The sequence below is a fragment of the Somniosus microcephalus genome, chromosome 3 (assembly GCF_052327205.1).
Source record: "Somniosus microcephalus isolate GS21.2 chromosome 3, FLI_Smic_1.0, whole genome shotgun sequence".
Lineage (NCBI taxonomy): Eukaryota > Metazoa > Chordata > Chondrichthyes > Squaliformes > Somniosidae > Somniosus > Somniosus microcephalus.
In genome coordinates, this window is record NC_140989.1 from 331,963,135 (window position 1) to 331,979,731 (window position 16,597).

Consider the following 16,597-nt stretch of genomic DNA (forward strand, 5'->3'; position numbering starts at 1 on the left):
TGATTAAACGGGCATTATTAGCAAAGGCCAGTAGAGAAACATATAGTAGTCCATAGCTCCAGGTAACCACAATATTAGTTGGGGCTTCCAAATTTCAGACATTATTTTAAATTTCCAAATTCCAGTTGGCTATCTGTCTTTGCCATGAAGGTAAGTAAATAATCTGATGTCCGCGTGAAGGCAACAGAGCATATTTTCAGCACTATTTAAATGAGACACTTTGGGCCGAAAATTGCGGTCGGAGGCGTATCTCAGATGTACGCCACCTACCTGCTGGCAGTGAGGCTGTGAAAACTTGTGGTGTGACGCTGCGAGGCGGAGGTGGCGGAATGGCCCGCGGATCCCAGGGACGCAGGCGGGGCAGAAGCGTACCTAGGATCACGTGGGCCAGGTCCTCCAATCACAAAGCAGAATTCCATCGTCATCATTTCCGAAGGGAATCCCGTAATGAGATGTAATGGAATCCCGAAATCTGATCTAATTACAATTTACAGAATTGGAATTTTCTTCGTAATTACCTTCATTCCACCAGCCTCACTAAAAATGTATTTTTTTGACAATTTTTGACATCATTAAAACTGTAATCCGGGCCGATATTTGCAGAAACTCATTTGACACAGGGTATGTGTATAATTTACGATCTGAAAATGTTTAATTAATATCTTAGATATCCCATTACGCTGATGCAAACAGGCCCTGCTCCGTACTCTGAGAGTACGCCGCCATATCTCACCGCAAAATCCCGGAAGTTACGTTTTTATCATGTGGAAATTTTTGGCATTTAAAATCTAGCCACGAAAAAGGACTTGAAATGGTCACTCAGAACTTAGGCTACCAGTGTTACCTGACTGTCTTTGCTGTAAAATCCCACTGTTGTCCAAATCTGTGCAAGAAACAGCGTTTTATACACTCTGTAAGGAGAGCCAGGCAAGACACTAGTACAGAAACCTCAAAGGAGCCTCGTTGACTGCATGAGGAATATTCAGTTCCTGGACACCCAACTCCAAAAAGCGCTGCTGTTGTGCGGCTGTGTTAGCTGCCAGCACCAAGTTTACGATGCAAAGAGACAGTTAAATCTGTTGCACTACACATTTCCACCGTATATGTTTAAAGATATATTGCTGTCAAGAGCTAAAATAAATTAGAACCAACAGCTCCGATCGGCTACGTGTCATTGCACCGCCTCGGTTTAGAAATGCGGAATCGTGTTTTGCAAGATCTATTGTCAACTGTAACGCCCCACTTGACAAAGGGATGCTTCTCTTGGGAAGGACTAAGGACCGCTTGGATTGTGATATTGATTCAAGTACCTGCAATTTTCAAATGTATCTTTTAAGCAGGTGTCTCCTATAAGCATCTCTTTTCGCTTTATAAATTCATCTTTGAACTTAATTACTTAACAGAAAATATGTTCGCAACTTGTCTCACGATATTTTCGTTTGAAATGTGTATGTGGAATTGGCATCAACCTTCTATCACAAACAGCGAAATGCGCGCACAATTTACGGTGACCTGGATTACGTGGTGCTGGTCCCGGTGTTCGGGGTCGGGATCTTCGACAGAACCATGTACTGTAGCAGTGATGGCTCCGTTTCAACAAAGGGGCGCAGATTTCTGATAGAGAAATTGAGCAAATTCCTGACAGTTGGCGAAACCCTGATCAAAGTACGGTGCTAAAATGTTCAAAGCCTTGAGTTTCATTGTCAAAATGAAGGTCCTTCCTTCTTAAAAATGAGCAGTTCCACCGAATTGTATCATGAGCTGGTCAGATAATTTAGTCCAGATCCGAATATCCACCATCAGTAAGAAGAGCACCAGTCTAACTAAGCCTGCCCTTCCAATCAGTGAGATAGTCCACTCAACAATATAAGAGAAGCAATAATATTGAAGGTTAAAACCCATGGCTTTAAACATTCAAACATGACTTGTCAGAATGTTAAAGTTTCTGATTAGTAACAGCTTGTGATTCACTTTGATCGAGAATACTAGAGACACAATGCTAAGTAACTAAATTTAATTCTGAGCTTGATGTTTGAAAACGGTCATTAAACTCTCGATTCAAAATTGCATCACTCGCCCTTCTATCACTACTTGTCGTTCTAGTGGTGTACTGGTTGGTTAGAGGTCATAAAACGGCCGAGGGCATAATTTATACACCAGATTTTATAATAATTGGGAGTCAACACCGTTCCCATAACTACGTTAAAACTTTAAGACATTTTAGCACGTTTCAAGTGTGGTCCTGTTTTGCCAATAATTTCAGGAGTAAAGTTGCTGAGGAGCTTGGATTCCACAAGCCCAATCTCTTCTGCGGGTAGTGCTAACCTCTGTTTGCTAAATGCTTCTGTGATCGGTGTGGGAACTGGGTGGAATCAGGGGCGGGCAGGCGGCTCTGGGGAAGATTACACCTGGCCGTCGACTTCAATCTCGGCTACGTTTGTTTTTCAAATGACCTGTTTTAATACGGTATTTTATGAGTCTCGTTGTCAGTGCCCTTTAAAAAACCAAACATGCAAAAGTTTGTAATTCACTTTCTTGTGCTTGTTTTGTTTCCTGTTGATGGTTTTTGAATAGTTTTAATGAAAACGAGTACCGATCAGGAGGAGATGCTTCCGAGACCTTCCCATTTCAAGTGTTAAAAGCTAATTTACTCACGCTGTTATGATACTTTGTAACTAATTTTCTTCTGAAAGGGCACTTCTTTTTGAAACTCACTCTTTAATAGTTTTAAGAGCCGTTTGAGCACTGCCCCTTTAAATGCTGATTATCAAATTTCTAAAAGTGTTACCCGGACTGTGACGGATTGGTATTGGGTTATTTTTTAATTTGAAACTAGACTAATGAGATCTTTGTCGGAAGAGCAGGTTAATTTTAGCTTTCTGCTGCAAGTACAAACAGCTATTTGATTCGTCCTACTGATTATAGGAAATAGATATGCAATTACATTTCTCTTTTTATGCACGTGTTTTTAAAGCATCTGGTCAAAGCTAACAACATCTAACTAGGCCTAAACTCAATAATATAGTGTGTTGTTGGTAAGTCTTCATTCCAAAGAAGCACTTTCCTTCCTCTTCCTGTGGTCAAGCCAGTCATGTCAGTTTGGTAGGCTGTCAAGTCCCAGAGAGGCTGCGTGCTGCTTGGCTCGGAGCCGGAGGTTTTCGATGCTCGTGGTTTTGCTGTTGAGGTTGGGCAGGGCGCTCGATGCCTGCAGGATCGGGCTGGACCACACTTGCTGGGCGTGCGACAGCGACTGGTAATAGGACTGGCAGTGGAGAGAGCTGATGGGGGCCACGTTCATATTCATGCCCAGGTATGGCATGGCCGGCGGGCTCCCCATGTCAAAGGAGGAGTAGTGGACGAGGTTGTTGGTGGCTGCCATGTGCTGGCGGAACTGCTCTTGGAGTCGGAACAGGCTTAGAGGAGAAGAGGAGTAGGAATGGGTTTGCACCACGTTACTCCCGCCGCTGGATGCAGGCGTCCCTGTCGTGTTGATTGGCGAATCTAATGGAAACAATGAAAACATTGCTCATTTAGTAGGGATATAGTCTCACAATAGCTAAATACTGCAGATGCAGGAAATCTGAAATAACAACAGAAAATGCTGGAAACACTCAGCAGGTCAGGCAGCATCCGTGGAGAGAGAAACAGAGTTAACGTTTCAGGTCTGTGGCCATTCGTCAGAACTGGAAAAAGTTAGAGATTTAACAAATTTTAAGCAGGCGTACGGGCAGGGAAAGTGGGGGGAGGAAGGGAAGAACAAAAGGGAAGGTCTGTGATAGGGGAAAGCAGGGGTGGTTAAATGTTGCAAATGGGGATGGCAGAATCATCAACAGCTGCCACCTGAAAAAGTAGGGGCCGAGGCTATGGTCTGAAATTGTTGGACTCAATGTTGAGTGCAGAAGGCTGTAAAGTGCCTAATCGAAAGATGAGGTGCTGTTTCTCGAGCTTATGTTGAGCTTTGTTGGAACAGTGTAAGAGGCCAAGGATGGAGAGGTCAGAGTGGGAGTGGAGGGGAGAATTCAACTGACAAGTGACCGGAAGCTCAGGGTCACCCTTACGGACTGAACAGAGGTGTTCCACAAAGCGGTCACCCAATCTGCATTTCATCTCCCCAACGTAGAGGAGACCTCTTCGTGAGCAGCGAATACAGTATACTAAACTGCAAAAAGTACAAGTAAATCGCTGTTTCACCTGGAAGGAGTGTTTGGGACCCTGGACAGTGGGAAGGGGATAGGTGAAAGGGCAGGTGTTGCATCTCCTACGCTTGCACGGGAAGGTGCCGTGGGGAGGGGAGGGGCTGTTGGGGGTGATTGAAATGTGGAATAGGGTGTTGGGGAGGGAACGGTCCATGCGGAATGCTGAAAGGGGAGGGGAGGGGAGGGGAAGATGTGTTTGGTGGTGGGATCACGCTGGAGGTGGTGGAAATGGTGGAGGATGATCCGTTGAATGTGGAGGCTGGTGGGGTGAAAGGTGAGGACAAGGGGAACCCTATCGTGGTTCTGGGAAGGAAGGGAAGGGGTGAAAGCAGAAGTGCAGGAAATGGAACAGACGTAGTCAAGGGCCATGTCAACCACGGTAGAGGAAAAAGGAAGACATATCAGAAGCACTAGCTTGGAAGGTGGCATCATCAGAACAGATGCGGCGGAGACAGAGACACTGGGAGAATGGAATAGAGTCCTTACACAGCGATATTCAAATAGTAGAAACATAATGCTGCAAGTCCATAATATTTCCCAACAAGTTTTCCCAGACTTCCCATCTTCAAGGCCACAGACATTTTGGGCACATCCCATGGTCACAAGGGTTGCAGCGGCTCAAAGAGAGGCCCATTCTCAGGGCAACTAGGAATGGGCACTAAATGCAGCCTTGCCACGGTGGCCCACATCCGCAGAACAACATAAAACAAAGACAGTTTATGCACACATATGCTCATAAACATCCGTACAAGGCTACACGGAGGGTCATTAAGTGCATACAACTGCACAGACTGAGTGTTTTGGAGAATCTATTGCTCTTACATCCTGCATATGCCAGTCCTGTGGGGCCTCTTATTAAACAGGCCTTGTCTTCTCTCGTCACAGTAGAGGCGCAGAACATCTCTGCAGCATAATCATTCATAGATCCAAGGCTTGGACCCCTTGTCCCGTCTGCAATCCTGCTCTTGATTCTTAAGTATGAACGACCCTTCTCCACTGTTCCGTTTGGAGGACTGGAGTTTAACTCCAAGTCGCTTCCCTACAATTAAGACAATCTCGTCTTCCTAGTCATCTGACTAGACTCACCCCCACGCCCCAGATGTGAAAGGACAGTAATGTGCCATGGAGTCCTGTATCGGGGTGGGTAGGCGGAAGGAGTCTTTGATCCATTATGCCTTTGCTACTTGACCGTTCAAGAACAATGTGTGTAGGTGTGGGGAATGAAGATTGAAATTCTGGAGGCTGCGGTATCCAGGTAGGTTGATTTGCATGTGTAGGTACAGTCAGGGAGGATTGTCACTGACACCTAAATCAAAGTGAAAGGAGTTTAAGTTGTTCCACTCTCGGGTCCGCGGTGATATGCAATTAATTCAAACACTGCTCTGGTAAACACACCTGGTGACCACAAAAATCACATCAGCTTGTAGCCAAACAAAGAACTCATCAGCACTGACAGCCCTTGGTTTCGTTCGTCTGCATTTGAAACCTGACGAGCTGTCAGAAAACTAATCACTGGAAATATGATCTTTATCTGATCAAAACCAGGGTGACACCGACGCCAGGGGATTGAGTGGAAAATCCCATCCAAACTTTTTTCACCCCTCCACTTCATTAGGAGGGATTTTGAACCATTAAAGTGCCGTGCTTTTCAAACCAGAGGCCACGCAGGACCAGCAGAGGCGGTCGGTTGGAAACGCAGAGCACAGACAACAAGGGAAGCTTTGATTCAAGCAAAGCTAAGGGGAGCCAGGCCAATGCAGGACATTGAGTCATCAAACAAAAATTATTTGTTTCAGATGTTACTCATGCACCTAAATCTGTTTGTGTTCAATCACCAGACATCGATTTCAACACACAACAGTCTCATGGTAACCCGGTTTACACGTTCAAACTTTTTATATTTTTAATATTTTTTAAACTTTCTTTCCCACTGCTCTTTATTCCTTCTCTTGTGCTCTACCGATCTACACCAGGTACCATGCCTTGGACCGACAGGAATACATTTGTGTTTCCCCTCCCTTCCCCGCACATGCTACTTGCATCAAGAAGTGTACTTTTTCTGGTTTCTAACCATTGCTTAACTTCTACACAATGGGCAAGCTAGCGTACAGTTGTGTACGTAGACCTATTTTATAGGAGAAACTATGCTTTTTGCACAAGATGTACATGTAGCCTGCACAGGAGACTGCGCCACCTGTAGGAGACACACACCCTATACAAAGTTTGTTTGGTGACCATATTTCACACGTTTGATGTAATAGTGAACCATTCATTTAATGGCCGAACAGAGGTTTGTTGGAACTCACTCTAGAGTGAAGAACGGCCCTATGACTGCAATCTGATTGACAACTAGCCTTAGCTTCTGGAATCCGGACGATGTTGAATCCTAGACAACCCTGGGACTGGAACCCTGGTAGGCGTGAGTGACAAACAGCCCTGGGAGTGGAATCGGGATGAATTCCAGTGCCAGACAACATTGGGTCTCGAATCCTAATGGCTTCAAATGACAAGCGGCTTTGGGACTGGAATTTAGGCAACTTTGAATGAGAGAACTCTGTAACTTTAACCCAAGTGTGTTGGAATATCACTTTTGAACAGATTAGCTCAAACCTGGATCCCCGAGAATTTGATTGAAATAGTCCTTCTCTGGATTCTGAGCAGGTCGGAGCAACAAACTGGCCCTGGACTGGAATCCCAGTGAAGCTGATGGACAAGCGGACCTGGGATTGCTCTTTAGGTGACGTTGAATGACCGGCAGCATTGAAACTGAGGTGTGGAGCTGGATCCATTTCAAACCAAATCAAGTTAGAATTCTCCAAATCCAAATATTTCAATTCAAATTTCATATTTTTGAGATCTAGATAGAGACAATCAAATGAGAAACTTTGCAAATAGATTTGAGCCATAAAGACATGGAGGTAGCCCGCTCTCAATTTCCCGCAGGGACATACATTTGAACAGAAAGCTCACATTTACCTGATTTGGGACTTCCTCGTTTACAGGTCGTTGGCTTGCTCTCAGGGCTGCAGCTCTTCTCCTGCTTTAATTCCTCCGTCGGTGATTTAAACTCTCGCTCCCTGTCCATCTGCTCCTCGGCTGATGATTCACTGTCTGACTGCTCGGCCGAGGTGACATTTAACTCGATGTTAATCGGCTCGCCGCTAGCACTGTGTGGCTCGCTGACTTCTGAACAGCTCTGCGTTTCCGTGGCTGGTTTCTCCGATTTCGTTTCGTCTTGGCTCATTTCGGCCTCCTTCTGTTTCTGGAGCTGCTCTTTCTGCAGGCTGCGTTGCTTCTTTCGAAATTTGGCGCGCCTGTTTTTAAACCACACCTAAATATCCAACAAAGAAACAATCAACAATTCAGCTCTACCCGTTGAAGGCAATGATGGACATTGACTCTGGACGAGAAAGGTGGCAGCAGGAATGTCATGCAGCTCGTGATAGTTGGAAATAGAAAGAAAGACTTTCATTTATATAGCGCCTTTCACGACCACCGGACGTCTCAAAGCGCTTTACAGCCAATGAAGTACTTTTGAAGTGGAGTCACTGTTGTAATGTAGGAAACCGCAGCCAATTTGTGCACAGCAAGGTCCCACAAACAGCAATGTGATAATGACCAGATAACCTGTTTTTGTTATGTTGGTTGAGGGATAAATACTAGCCAGGACACCGGGGATAACTCCCCTGCTCTTCAAAATAGTGCTATGAGATCTTTTACATCCACCTGAGAGAGCAGACGGGCCTCGGTTTAACAAAGACAGCACCTCCAACAATGCAGCATGTTGAAATAGGCCCATGAAAAACTGGGTTGACACGGGTTTAATTCCACCACGCCAGAGGCACAGGCGCCGTGTAAAGACCAGTATCTAGACAGATTGTGGGTAAATAACAGAACATATAAAATATTTAGAAACTAAATAGATTATAGATGATGACGATAGCAAAATACTGCAGATGTTGGAAATCCGAAATAACAACAGAAAATGCTGGAAAAACTCAGCAAGTCAGGCAACATCCGTGGAGAGAAATTTGAGTTGACGTTTCGGGTTTGACCCTTCTTCAAAACTGGAGAGAAAAGGAACTAGATCGAAGGCAGGGCTGCGATCGGACAAAAGAATAAAAGAACCAAAAGAAGTAAAAGAGATTAGAAGCTAGACGAGATGGTAATAGGCTGTGATCTCACACCTGGCAGCTATCTTTTGCCCTGCCAGTACACTTTACACCTAATCACAGCCTATTACCATCTCGTCTAGCTTCTAATCTCTTTTACTTCTTTTGGTTCTTTTATTCTTTTGTCCGATCGCAGCCCTGCCTTCGATCTAGTTCCTTTTCTCTCCAGTTTTGAAGAAGGGTCAAACCCGAAACGTCAACTCAAATTTCTCTCCACGGATGTTGCCTGACTTGCTGAGTTTTTCCAGCATTTTCTGTTGTTATTATAGATGATGACATTGGCGAGATTGTATCTAAGCATAAAATGAGCCAGAGACATTGGCCCAGAAATTCAGGTCCCAACGTGTGAGTACGCACGGGGTACTCACGCGTGGACCCGATGGAAGTGCCGGTTTCTTGGATGCACTGCGCATGCGCGGGAAACCGGCACTTCCGTTCCTCTGAACGAAGGGGTTCAGAGGTCAAACGCGTGCGTGTGGGAGTCTGCGCGTGCGCTTTGAACTTACATTTTTTTTTACAGGTTTTTCCGTGAGGGTAAGTCTTTAGATTTTAGAAATGTAAAAACCAGGCATAAGGCCTGCATTTTAAAAGGTAAGTGGTCAATTAATTAAAATTAAAACATTTTTTCCACAGGTTTATTATTTTTAAATACTTTAAAGCAAGGTAAGTTTATTTTTAGCCCCTTTTTTTCAAAAATTATTTTTTTCAAAAATTTAAATTATTGTTTAAAATAGTTATTTAATGTAATTTATAGTTTATTTAAAAAGTGTGATGATTTTTTAAAATTTATTTGAAGGTTTACTACTACTTTGGGGCCGGAGTATTCATAAGTTTAGACAGGTCTTCCTGTCAATCTTATGAATGGGCTGTCCCTCCTCCGATTGGCTGCCCATGGCTCACGTGATCCCAGGGGACGCATCGCACTAACTACGCCCCTGGGACACGCAAGCACAGTGCACCAGCAACTGGGCCAGGCCCCGGAGCGGAATTCCACGGGAGCCCAGAGCTCAACTGCCAGCGCGCAAGGTAAGTGCAGGTCGGGGGCTTGCACCCGCGGGAAGCCCCCGACCCGAATTTCTGGGTCATTATGATAGATGAGGGCTTGGGGGGAGGCAAAGGAGAGGGTATCCTATACCTGCACTCGAGCTTCAGGCAGGTTGGTGCACATGGCCAGCCTCTCCCTCATCACTACATCTGGATAGTGGGTTTTCTGGAATGTCTTCTCCAGCGCCTCCAGCTGCTGGGCGGTGAAGGCTGTCCGACTCCGGCGCTGCTTACGGTGCTGGGAGCCGTACCTTGCCTCGAGGATAATATCTTGAAATGCACAGCCGTTGGAAAAGAAAAACACATCTAGTTTAATTATTGGGATAGGCATACCTTTCACAAACATCCTTACTTACTGACATCCCTTTTCTAAATCATTTGGCTTGTAATTGTGTCCTCTTTCTCCATGCCTTGTGCCATTATCCAACCAAGCTCATAACAAGCCCAGATGCACAAAAGCTGCCCTGCAGTTGACTTGCCCTCAAATTTCCCCTCTCATCTCGTTGGGGGTCTCACATCCATTCAGCACCTCCTTTAAAACTCACTGGCCTCATATAGTGACTTACAAACATTCAGTCCATTCATGAAGCTGTTGAATGGTTATGGCATTGTTCTACAATGATTGAGTTTGGAATTTTTATCCATTGTGGACTGATTGTCTGAGGTTTTAAGGCCAAGGACCGAGTTATGAGTAAAGGATCAACAGCAGAAGATGCTTCTGTGGAACAAACGAGTCACTAAAATGACTTCTTCGGCAATAATGTCTTATAAGAACTTATATATGGTGTTCTAGGAAATGTTACTATGTCTGGGGATGAAACTCTTCAGTTGTGCAAGTTGGTGTTTGTGAGTCACATTGTCGCTTTCTTCTCCTATTGAAAATGGGCGGAGTGACAATGTCCATGTGGCAGTCACTCTGCCTTGGGGGTGAGAAACATTTTTCTTGTATATTTTTCAGGCTTCTCAGCTTCATTGTTATTCAATGGTGTGCATAGTAGAGCATATCTTGTCAGATGTAGCATTAGCATAATAGTTTCAAGGGACAAATATCTTTGCCTTCCAGGATGATGTAAAAGAGGTGAAAGACCAGTTAATCACTGTTTTTGGTAATTTTGGCGAGGGAGGAATGCTGGCCAGGACACAGAAATAAATTCTTGCTTTTCTTTGAATAATGATATGGGCTCTTTACCATCCACCAGAACAGACAGATGGGATCCTGATTTAATAAATACATAATGGAATTTACAGACAGACTCAGTGTTTGGAATAATCAGGAACAACCTTCTTCAAATCTCCTTTGCATAGCTTCAGTGTTGGTTCCTATGGTATGGCTGCTCTATAGGGAACACTACACATTTGCTGCCATGGAAGCTCTCAATGTGATTTTTCATATTTTATTAAAACTAAATAGATAATCCCGTAAGGCAAAGATATTACTAGGCTCCTTTTCTCTACCAACTTGAGCCCCTATTCCCTGCCCTCTCCATGCACACCTCTAATAACTTGCGAGGTGCTGATGGATTTTTTTGTTACCTTGATAGAGACCATCCATTAAACTGCTTCTGCTACTTCCCTCCTTCACCTTGGCAACAAAACCAAAACTGCCTCCAGTCCCACCTCCACTTTAGCCCTGGGCCATATAGTCTCTCTCTCTCTCTCTCTCTCTCTCTCTCTCTCTCTCTCTCTCTCTCTCTCTCTCTCTCTCTCTCTCTCTCTCTGTCTCCTCCCTGCCCTGTGCAAACTCATTTACCTCCTGCTCCCTTAACGCCATTCCCACTAAACTCCTGACCAACCACCTTCTCTTCCTTGCCCCATATTAGTTGACACTGTGAATTGCGCTCTCTCCTCAGCCATTGTCTCCTCCCTTTCAAAACTGCTTGCATCACTGCACTCCCTCAAAAACTCCATCCTTGACACCTTTGTCCTCACTAACTACCAATTAATCTCCAACTCCTTTTCATTTCTAAAGTAATTGACTGTGTTGTCCACCTCTTCTGAAACTCCCTGTTTGAATTCCCCTCAAGTAGTTTCCATTCCTTCCACAGCACTGAAATGGCCCTAACCAAATTCATAAATTATATTATCTGTGACTGTGATGCATTATTTCTCCTCCCCCTCCTTGACCTCTCTGCAGCTTTCAGCAAGGTTGACCACACTATCCTTCTCTAAAGCCTTTTCTCCGTTGTTCAGCTCAGTGAGATTTCCTTTGCTTGGTTCTACTCTTACCTATCTGATTATAGTTCTACCAATGGCATTTCTTCCCACCTCCACCTCTGGAGTTGCAATAGGATACATCCTTGACGTCCTCTTCATCCTCCTATAGGTTACCCCCTGGCAGCATCATCTACAAACATGAGGTCAGCTTCCTGTATGTTAATGACACTCAAATCTATCTATCCACTGCCTTTCTCTGCCCCAGTACTGTCTGATTGTCTAATATCCAGTCTTTGATGAGTCATTTATTAATTCATTTATTCATTCTTTAGCCCCACCACAAACACCATACCCTTGTTACTGACTCCAACCCTTTATCTATGTCAGTCAAAACCAGGCTGTTCACAACCTTGTTATTCTGTTCAATCCAGAGTAGAGCTTCCAACTCCATATCCTCTCCTTCACAAAAGCCACCTACTTCCACCTCCATAATGTTGCCTGCTTCCACTCCTACCTCAGCCCATTTGCCAATGAAGCCCTCCTACATGCCTTTGTCCTCTCCAAACTTGAAGTTACTGAAAGGAAGATCAGCTGGGGTGTATAATGGTCAGCTGATTCTCTACCACCCATTTTCCACAACCTCTGAAAATTAAAATTAGCCCTATTGTTTCACAGTCATGACACTCTCAACTTGAACGGCAATTCGCAAGATCACAAGACAACTATGGATGGGGAAGGCCTTTCGGCAGCTTCATTCATCTACCCAGAGAGATCCTTGTCCACCTATTTCACCATTGAATTGTTTCTTGAATGAGTCAAGGGTTTTCACCTCCACTACTTTTCCTGGAAGTCTGTTCTATATGTTGATCACTCTTTGTGCAAAGAACAATTTGTCCTAAATTTACCTTTTACTAGTTTGTATCTATGTCCTTTTGTCCTACTATTGCTAGTTAACAAAGTAACATTCTGGGTTTACCTTTTCCTTTATGAACATACAAAATTGTAGACAGGAAAAGACCAGATATTCCATCAAGCCTGCTCCATACAATCATGATTCAACTGAGCATCGTGATCCCCAATGCGCCCCACCCACCAGCTGTCACGTAACCTCCTGGGAGAAGTAAATGAATACAGGTCAAAATTCCTAGGCCAATTCAGAGAGGAAAAAATCTGGGAAATTCCTCTCCGACCCACAAAGTTGATCAAAACGAGCTCCAAGAGACCACAGAGACTATGAGGCACATCATCCAACACCCCACCTATCCTTTATATACTGAGATCAGCCACAGCCAGGCACACAGCCAACTCCCTTTTGAATGCTTGCAGCGAATTCACACTCACTGCGTGAGTTGATAATTTGTTCCAATGGTCGATGACCCTTAGCAACAGGAAAAACCTCCTCACATCTAACCCAGTTCTATGCTTACGTAACTTATATGCATGTTCCCTGGTTCTCCTTAACTTTTCTAATTCAAATAATCTATCCACATGGACACAGTCTAATCTCTTCATTATTTCCAGACACAGGCCCAATCCCCGTCACATCTAGATCTGATTGTAATAGTTTCTTCTCATCCAAAGTTCTAATACTTTCTCAAATCTTTGTATCATTCATGAACTTGTGGACAGTTTCCCCCAATACTTTCATCAAATCATTAATAAAGATTATGAAGATCAATGGTTCTAACACAAATCCCTGCTGCTCTCCATGCAGAATCACTACCATAAACAACAACCTGCTGCCTACAAAAATGCAACCAATTCCTTATTCAACCCAGGATCCGTCCGCCAATCCCACAGGACTCGATTGTTAAGTAGCCTATTGTGTGACACCTTGTCAAAAGCTTGTTGAAAATACAAGCATATGGTGTCAACCGGGCTTCCTCCATCCACCAACCTAGTAACCTCCTCAAAAAGGTCAACCAATTGGTAAGTCATGACCTTTTCCAGAAGCCATGTTAAGAGTACATAATATCCCTTTCTCTTTACAGGTGGTCATACAGAGTGGGGGTAAAATTCAACTTCAGTGGGGGCACAAAACTGGCAGTAGTAGATTAGCTGTTCATTATACACCTTGCCCAATTTTCCTTTACGTTCACTTAAATGGCAAAGAAAATAAGGCAGGATCTATAATAGGTGGACAATCCACTACCACCCATTTTGCATCCCCTAAAGTGGAGTTTTACCGTCCGTATCTCTAATGATCCCTTATAGCAATTTGCCTGTAACTGAAATCAAGCTAATGGGCCTATAATTTCCCAATTATTGTTGGCCTTTTTGAACAACATAAGCCTCCTTCCAGTCCATGCCAACAATCTCTGATGCTGGCTAGCTGTTAAATATAGAAGCACTGAGCTCAGCTCCCATTTCTTTGAGCAGTCGTGGATGAATGCTATTAGGACCAGTAGCCCAATCTGTTCTGAGACCTTTTTCTATTCAACACTATATCCACATCCACTTTGACATTTTCAACTTTAGGGTCAACTGTACATTACATTATTGGAGAATCATCTACTGGACTGAAGATTGGTGCAAAGTAGTCATTTAAAACCTCTGCCAAATCCTGGAAGTCCACCTTAATCTGCCTTGAGAAATCCTTCAACGCTTTCTGCAATCTTTAATGGCCCTCAGTTTCCTAGTATAGCTGAAAAAGATTTTATTATTGCTACCACACTTATCCACTATCTTCTTCTCCAATGACCTTTTGACTGTTCTGGTAGCAGCTTTAGTTGCCTTTAGCTGAGCTTGACACTCTGTTCTTCTGAGAGTTATTTTATTTTAGCTTGTAAACGTATTTTTGCTTAAGTCTAATTTGTCCTTGCACATGGCCAGTGAGCCACTTTGACTTAGTTTTACTGTGCACCCTTCTTTTGACTCTAAGGATACACATGGCTTCCTTTTGTATTAGGAAAGTTTAAAAGGTGTTCCGTTTTTCTTCTATGTTGGTAATGTACCTGCCTTATAGGGTTGCCCAATTCCTTCAACTATCTTAGATATCCCTACATGATCATCTCTCATGCCTCCTTTCCCATCTGTAAAGCCCAATTTTCTCCAGTCTTTCTTCATAACTCAGATCTTTGTCAATAAGCATCAGCCTATGGCCCTTCGTTGAACTGCCTTCGGTGCTTTAATATCTCCTTTGTATCCCGTCACCCATAGCTGGACTAGTACTTGAGGTACAGTCTGAGCAGACCACTGCACGACTTTGTTACGACTTCCTGTGACTTGTATTCTATTGCTTTGGCTATTTTCCATGTTCAATACTCTGTTGGTTTTGTTGATTGCTGCTCTGCATTCGTTGGGCATGTTGAGTGTACTAAGACTTCTAGGTTTCTTTTCACTTTGCCCTTATCTATTTCAACATGTTGCTTATTTTTTCTTCCTATGTGTAGTACTTTATATTCATCTGCTATTTTTCTGCCCTCTTGCATACTTTATCCAACTCATTCTGTAATTTCTGAGCTGCCTCCTCTGATGCTGCTGCCGCTCCGAGTTTGTTATAATTTACAAATTTGACCACTTTGCATTGAGTTTCTGAATCCAGCATAAGTGTATTTAGAAAAAGAGAAAATAAAAGCTCAATTCTACTGCACAATGAAAACTGACATAAGTATCTTACCAGCCAGCCTCTCAGCCAGAGTCAGTGCATGGACAGATGGTCTATAGTCAGGAGCGTGCTGGGCCTGTTGTGCTGCCTGCTGGTGGAGATTATACATTGCACTCAGAGAGTTCATGGCATGAAGGGAGTAACCATTGACCCCATAGTGCTGCATGGCTGCCAATCTCTGGGAGAAACAGCAAACATACAAAGACATCAATGAATGGATAGAATTTTAGACTCAGTGCATTAAATACAGTTTACCATCTATGTAACATTATTGCTTGGTCTGCATGCTATAGCATTCATGGATAGGATGGGGTTTTCAAGATGGCTTTGTGTTCGTTGTATAACTTTGGGGCTGATATACTGTACAATATTAGTAACAATTTCATACAGACAAATGTGTTAACACATTCTTATAAAATTCCTCCGTCTGCTTTTATAATCACTTACAAATCCACTAATATTAGTCAATATGACTTGAATTCATGTAACACCTAAACCTTTTTGAGAAGATTCCTCTTGCTGGCAATCTAAAATTCAGACAATCAGATATTTGCTAATGACTATTGAATTGGATAGATTGAATATGGAATCAAAGCTTGCCAAATCAGTGGATTTTTATTTCACGTGACCCATGCTGGGTCCCATTGTTACTGTGTGACTATAACAATGTGTTAAAATATTCTACTCAGTGTCCTTAGCCAAATTTCAGGCAACGAGCTAAGACGTGAATTTCTCAGTATTACAGGGAATAAGATCTCAATCTGATGAAAATGAAGAAGTTCGGTTTCCACTTGGGTCAATAAGTTTTTATCTTTGGCCGTGATAGGGAAGGTTGCTTTGGATCACCTAAAATGGGAATAAAGATCAGTTCTTTCCCTCTCGTCTAATAGCAAGTAAAGCAAATGGTAGCTTAATCTGGATACTGCAATCAACAAAATGACTTAAATTCAGAGAAGCTGTATATACAAAGTTAGCATGCAACAAAATATTAACAAATTAAACACACTCTAATTTTCTGATAATAAATTTGGAATATTAATTTCACACTTTATTCTTAATGTTTTCTTACTGGGACTGTAATTTTTGCATTCCTAATATCAGCAAAAGTGCTTCCAAGGCAGAGACATGAGGCAGATTACCCTCTACACTGCCCCAACAACGTACATTGATGCCCACCCTCAGAAAGCATCCTTTACTCAAACAATGTTACATTTCATTTCTCACAAAATCCATTCTTAAAATATCTCTGTGTCGGGGCCCTAAATTGGTGCTTATTTGTACTGAATTTTGGGAAGGTTTGACCTGATAGCTCATGTCCACTTGAAACTGAAGTGAGACTACCAAAAAGTGATTTTGCTTATAATTATTAAAGCAAGGAGAATTTCAACTGATTAGTCTGGCCTAGTTTCTAGCTCAAGGTCCAG

The 16,597-nt window shown here is 43.2% G+C and overlaps 1 protein-coding gene across 2 annotated transcripts; it reads right to left on the minus strand.

The window, feature by feature from the left end:
• Window positions 1–825: 825 nt before the first annotated feature.
• Window positions 826–15,533, minus strand: LOC147122251 (diencephalon/mesencephalon homeobox protein 1-like). Of its 2 annotated transcripts, none has more exons than XM_085977727.1 (4): window positions 15,186–15,533; window positions 9,504–9,682; window positions 7,173–7,527; window positions 826–3,501 (listed from the first exon to the last, which is right to left on the minus strand). In XM_085977727.1, exons 1-4 carry the CDS (start codon window positions 15,379–15,381, stop codon window positions 3,095–3,097), a joined length of 1,137 nt encoding a protein of 378 aa, XP_085833853.1. In that variant the 5' UTR covers window positions 15,382–15,533; the 3' UTR covers window positions 826–3,094. The 2 variants fall into 2 exon arrangements, with proteins under 2 accessions (XP_085833853.1, XP_085833852.1); XM_085977726.1 differs by having other exon boundaries at window positions 9,504–9,718.
• Window positions 15,534–16,597: the final 1,064 nt, after the last annotated feature.

Bases quoted from the DNA above. Each gene is read 5' to 3' on its own strand.
- LOC147122251 (XM_085977726.1), bottom strand. From the start codon at position 15,381: ATGTCTTTGTATGTTTGCTGTTTCTCCCAGAGATTGGCAGCCATGCAG. The intron at 9,719-15,185 runs GTAAGATACTTA...TAATTAAACTAG, and splicing joins TCTGGCTGAGAGGCTGGCTG to ATGTGTTTTTCTTTTCCAAC. The intron at 3,502-7,172 runs GTAAATGTGAGC...TGTTTCCATTAG, and splicing joins ACGAGGAAGTCCCAAATCAG to ATTCGCCAATCAACACGACA.